Source organism: Pygoscelis adeliae, unplaced genomic scaffold (genome assembly GCF_000699105.1).
Source record: "Pygoscelis adeliae isolate BGI_AS28 unplaced genomic scaffold, ASM69910v1 Scaffold513, whole genome shotgun sequence".
NCBI lineage: Eukaryota > Metazoa > Chordata > Aves > Sphenisciformes > Spheniscidae > Pygoscelis > Pygoscelis adeliae.
The window spans coordinates 2,252,703-2,258,760 of NW_008824591.1; the positions used below are offsets into that span (position 1 = coordinate 2,252,703).

The 6,058-nt window shown below is 55.7% G+C and overlaps 1 protein-coding gene across 1 annotated transcript in view; it reads left to right on the top strand.

Moving 5' to 3' along the window:
- The window catches only part of PTPRU (protein tyrosine phosphatase, receptor type, U), a 50,718-nt gene that overhangs the window by 26,160 nt on the left and 18,500 nt on the right, over nt 1–6,058 (top strand). Inside the window, 4 exon segments of the mRNA XM_009322262.1 lie at nt 626–783; nt 3,084–3,274; nt 4,476–4,548; nt 5,568–5,644. Coding sequence (XP_009320537.1) covers nt 626–783; nt 3,084–3,274; nt 4,476–4,548; nt 5,568–5,644 — 499 coding nt within the window.

Below are 6,058 nucleotides of genomic sequence, written 5' to 3' on the forward strand. Positions count from 1 at the left end.
AAGCCCCCTTTAAGTACTGACAGGCTGCAGTAAGGTCTCCCCGAAGCCTTCTCTTCTCCAGGCTGAACAACCCCAACTCTCTCAGCCTTTCTTCACAGCAGAGCTGTTCCATCCCTCTGATCATTTTTGTGGCCCTCCTCTGGACCCGCTCCAACAGGTCCATGTCTTTCTTCTACTTCTTGCACTTGTACTGTGCAGCATGGTGCTGCATGTGGCGTGTTGGATGGTCCATGTTGCAGCAAGGTGGTGCGTGGCGATGGGTGAGTAATGCCTGGAGGAGAGCTGGGGCTGCCCTGTGCAACGCCAGCCGGCCGAGGAGAGCCTTCGCTTGCCCAAGGAGTGCTCCCGGCTGTTCCAGACGCGGGGCATTTTGGCGAGGGGACAGGTGGGGACATTGAGGATGAGCAGCTGGAGTTGCTGCAGCCGGCGAGGGATGATCCACGTGGGGCTGCGACCGGCTTGGGGCACTGGAGAACCAAAGCGTGGCGACCGCTGGGGGAAATAATCCATCCTGCTCCCCAAAATAATCCGAGCCCAGTAGCTTTGGGGGGATCTTGCAGCACTGTCTTGTCAGCCTTGCTTACATGTCCTTCTTCTCTCTCCTCACCTTTTCATCCCCCTGCAGAAAACCCGTCAACATGACCAAAGCGACCATTAACTACCGCCACGAGAAGACACACATGATGAGTGCCATCGACAGGAGCTTCACCGACCAGAGCACGCTGCAGGAGGACGAGCGCCTGGGGCTCTCCTTCATGGACACCCACAACTATGGCAACCGAGGTAAGGACAGGGAACCGCAGCATCCCCCCCATTCCCATCCAGCTGCAACAAGGGTCCCTGATAATCTCTAAATCTCCCAGAAACAGCTGAAATATTTATTCAAGGCTCGGTAGCGAGTATTGCATCTATTTTAGCCAGATGCGTGTGGCACGTTGCAGGCTTTCCCATGCCCTGCAGGGAAACCTCCAAGGGCATCGATCTTACCAGTGTCTGTAGTAGCTTTTATTATCATCCAGATTTTGCCGAAGGAAAAACACTCGTGGGCGGCTCGAGCTGGGTCTCTGCATCTCAATCTCTGGAAGTGGAAATCTGAGCTTGTGGCTGGGTGAGGCCATTTGTGGGCTCAAACGCTGGCTGCAGCCCCCTGAAGCTGGGTGAACCCCAACTCTGCCTTACGCTGCGGTTGAAAGCTTTGCACCAGCCGTCACTCAGTACCCCCAGCGTGGCTTTGCTCCACGGTGTTCTGCGCTGCCCTGGGCTTCGAAGGGTTAAAGAGCCACCGCGTTTACATCAGAGGGAGACTGATAATTTAACACCCACTGGAGTATGCATCTCCGTGCTGATTTAGTTGTAAAATAACTCGTTGGATGCCCCAGTTTCAACCATATGCTAATAACATCTGTTACAGTAACTTCAAGATGCTGCTTACCCACAGCTCTTCTCCACCAGCTGCGGGATTAATATGCTTCCCGGCATTGTCTCGTGGATAATAGAAGCCCAGAGGGCAAACTTTTCCTCCTCTTAATACGTCTAGTTAGGTGTATTATTTTTTGGTTACTGTCCTCGAAACGCTCAAAGGCTGGTGGGTCTCCGAGTGGGCTGAGCTGGGGCTGCTGGTCCTCGGTTCCTTCTGGGAAGGAAGGGGGCCGGATCCTGCTCCCACCTGCTTGCTTGCTCTGCTGCTGGCTGCTCCTCATCCCTCCGCTTGGTAGAGGGTAGAGGAGGAGATGTGGGGAGCTTGGGCTCTCTGCCCCCGCTGGGGACAGCCTCTGCTGGGGAGCCTCTGCTGCAGCCCCCCCCTGCCTATAAGCATCGTTAATTAACGAAGGTAAATGAGCGGGCTGCTCTGTGACCCGCTGGGGGCTGTTCCCCACCGTGCCTCAGTTTCCTTGCATTTAAAAAAAGTCACTAATACTTCTCACGGAAACCCGAGTGGGTCCTCAGCGTGTGGCTGTGCAGAGCTGTCGGCACCTTGCAAACGCCTGCGATTAATTTCTCATTAAACCCAGCGGCCGGTGTGCCCGTCAGCCGTGCCACGGGGCGCAGCGTGGCCCTCCCGCGCTGTCCCGTTGGTTCAGCCACGCGTTGGCAGCCTGCAAGGGAGATGTTTCTGGTTGCAGAGTTTGGAGCATCGTCTCCTTGGGGCTGTGATGCCTGATGGAGACCCTGCTCTGTGCAAGTGCTGCACCCGTGTGGCACCCACACTGCACCCACGTTGCACGGGCAGCCGGGGGGTGCAGGCAGGGGGTGAGGGGCTGCTCCTTGCATTCGAGCAGACCGAAAAAACCAAGCCTGGGAGCTTTGCGAGCGAGCCAGCAAGGGCGGTTTTTAGACGTGTTGTTAGGGGAAACTTCATCCAGGATGCACCATCTTGCAAAGCTGCTTCCCAGCAGCATGTGGACGGTGTTCCAGGCCGGGTGCTGCAGGATCTGTGCCTACCGTATCTCTTGGCAGCAGCGGAGAACATCAGGTTTTGTGCAAACCGAGATTTCAGGATCCGGTGTGGGACCTTGCCCTAACAAATGCAGGCGAGGTCTTAGTCTGGCTCTGCTGCTAATTACACGGCAAAGGCATAAACCAGGTAAATACTGCATAAACTCCCCCATTAAACAGCAGCGAGCTCCATTTGTGTCAGTGCTAGGAATAAGGTGCCGGTATCTAGCAGCGACGAAAATTAACTGTTAAGCTGGGCTGGAGACTTCGGCAACGTGATTTTTCAAGTCAGGACTCTCTGTGAGTATTCGGGCACGTAGCTCTTACTCTTCTGGATGGGAGTTAATTGCTCCAATCGATGGGAAATAAGCTTATTAACCCCCTTAAGGTCTTGCCCAATGATTTCTAAGAGATCTGCTGTGGTCATAAAAGGCTGTAATGTGTGGTGTAGGAAGAGCTGCAGAGAGCACAGGGCGGGTCTGGACCACTTGTGGCCCCCAGAGAGAGACCGGCTGCAGCACCAGCATCTCCTGGGAATGTTTCCAGGTGCCCTCTTGTCCCTCCTCTGTGGGTGCGAGTAGGTCATGGGGATGCGGTCCCAGGCTTTTCTCCCCTGATGGCCCCCGGTTCTCCCTCCCCTTCTGCAGGCGACCAGCGCAGCAGCGTGGTCAATGAGTCCAGCAGCTTGCTGGGGGGCTCCCCCCGCCGCCAGCGCGGCCGCAAAGGGTCCCCGTATCACACCGGGCAGCTCCATCCTGCCGTGCGGGTGGCGGATCTCCTCCAGCATATCAACCAGATGAAGACGGCAGAAGGCTACGGCTTCAAGCAGGAGTATGAGGTGAGAGCATCTTGTGCTGGCGTCTCGGGGAGGGTGGGAGGGTAGGATGGCCAAGGTGGCACAGGCAGGACCTGTGTGCAAGGAGAAGGTGCTCCAGACCTGGAGCTGCAGTGCTCTGGACAGCAGGAGGCGGAGCTCACAGCTCTCTGAACAGGCATCATCGGCACGTGGGGTGTCCCTGGGTCTGGATCAAATCTCTGGTCCTGGCAGCTCAGGATTTAATTGTCGGCTTGAACAGGTCCCTGAGATGAGCCAAATCAGCTCTGCCAGCCAGCCTGCACCTCTCCTGTCTGCAGTGCGTCATCCCGCCTCTCCTGCAAGGGCTGGGGATGCTTCTCCCTTTCTCAGGTCTTCCTGGGCACCGTGATGTCATGTTCTCCTGCTCTCCAACGCACTTGTCCTGTGATAAGCATGGCCGTAGCCTGAGGAGAAGCAAATCCTCTACAAACTGGCAGCTTCCAAGACCGTGAAGACCCCAGGGACAGGACACGAGAGAGGGTGATCCCAGAGGGAGGGAAGTCCTTCCCAAGGGTCATTGGCCGCATCGTGCCCATCCCAGCTCGCTGGGCTGCAGCGCTTGTAATGGAGTGCATTATTCTGTGCGCCTCTGCTGCAGCGTGCCCAGTGGGGTTGATTTCCCAACTCCTCGGTGTCCCACAGGTCTGGCGATTGAAATTTCCCAGTGAAATTACTGTTTAATGCTTAGTTGTTTCAAGTGCAGGAGGTTTTTTTCCCCCCCCTTTTCATGTATTGGACAAACCAGGGCTTGCTATAATCATTAGTACTCCTTGAAAAGCTGCTGTATGTTCTTGGAACTAGTCATTTGAAAGCACTCAGATATTATGGGAGGGGAGAAAACATGTAATTTCCTTCCACTTTCCTCCTCTTATGCCAATCTATGAATGTTACTGTTATTACACACAAACCTATTTTGTGCTGGGGAGGTTTAGGAAAAAAACATAACCAATCCTAGAAAAAAAAACAGGCAGTATATAATTCGCTGGAAAATGGGGCATTTTGTGGATGCAACATAAGCGTGTAGCTGGCAGAGCGTGCTATGGAGATGGAGCTGGGGCTGCGGGACCTGGCTGCTGGGGTGGAGGGACCACCCTGTCTGCCCTGCTTCCCGGGAAGGTTGTGGGGCTGGGGGGGAACCCCACAGTCCTGCCCTCGGGTCGTGACAGCCATCCCTTCCTTACAGAGTTTTTTTGAAGGCTGGGATGCTTCAAAGAAGAAAGACAAGACCAAAGGGAGACAGGATCACGTGTCGACATGTGAGTCCCTTTAGCAAAGGCTTAAACACCCTGAACAGCTTGAAAAACCTTTAAAGGGCTTTGGGGGCTTTTTTTGGTAGACGTGCGGTCCGTGGCAAGGAATAAACTGGTGGGGTTTGGTTGGTCAAGGGCAGCAGAAAGGTCCTTGCTCAGTGCAGGGTTCCCAGCCTGAGAGCTCCTGTTGGGCCGGCGCAAATAGGAGGGCTGGAGCTGGGCTGGAGCTGGATAACTCTTGAGGATGGGACATCTTGGGGTGATGATAACATCACCATGGTATTCTGGGTGGTGCTGGAAGGCCCCAGGTAACCGGGGGTGTGTTTTCTTGTATGGACTTACGAGAAACTGCAGCCTTGCCCCAGGGAGCTTCTGGTGTGGATGTGCAGGGTGAGACAAAGAGGTTAAAGGATGAGTTTTTAGGACAGGAGATAAGGGAAGGGCTTGACCCCATAGGAGAGAGGATGCTCGTCACCAGTTCCCTCCACAGTCAGCGTGGCATGGCCACCTTGCTCCATGCTGCATCTCTGGTGACATTCCTGCAGGGATGGAGGCACCAAGCCTGGCCCTCCAGGAACTCTGGTGCTCTCCACCTCCCACATGCTTTGCTCCGCAGCTTCATCCCTTCCACTCCAGCATTGTCCGGGGCCCCAGGTGAACACCGAAGGCTGGGCAGAGCTCTCCGCTCACCTGTCTGGGCTTTGGCCATCCTGGTGCCCTGCTGGGGTGGAAGGCAAGGTGCTGGAGGGTGTGTGTCCTCTGTCTTTGGCAAGACTGGGCAGAGCTCAGGGAGATACCGTGCTGAAAACCGCTCCCCCATGTCCCTGCTGGTCTAAGCCACCGTCTTTGGAAAGACCTCCACCAGCTTGTATTTATTACTCCTGAATACAACCCACCTGCCTGCGTTTTGCAGATTCCCGGTGCAAAACAATTGCAAAGGGTGCCCTGGGACCCGGTGGGGTGACGCGCCGTCCCTGTGCTCATCCCCCCGGGTGCTGATGGTCCCTTCTCCCCTTGCTCTCCAGACGACCGTCACCGAGTGAAGCTGCACCCGCTGCTGGGCGATCCCAACTCAGACTACATCAATGCCAACTACATCGATGTAAGTGGGGACGGTGCCTCTCTCCGTGTGGGGTCTGGGCTGGGACCGGAGCTTCCTGTGGACCCCGTGGACTGTCAGGGTCTGTCCAGCAGCGTTTGGAGGAGCTTAGACAGCCCTGGATGGGCTGATCTGTGCATCCCTGAGACACGTCATGAAGAACCTGCCCGATTTATTTATGTTCATCAGCAATTTCTGCTTGCTGTGTCTCTCCCTTCTCTGCTCCGCTCTATCCCTCCTTTTTCATTCCCTCTCTCCTCCCCTTTTCCATCCTCTCTTCGCCCCTCGCCTGCTCTCGTGGCCATGGATCTCCCTCCTCCCTGGGCGGAGGATGAAGAGGTTTAGTGGGCCAAGGGACCAGCTGGGGGCTCACACTGGGATACCCCCCTGTGGTGGCTTGACCCTGGCTGGATGCCG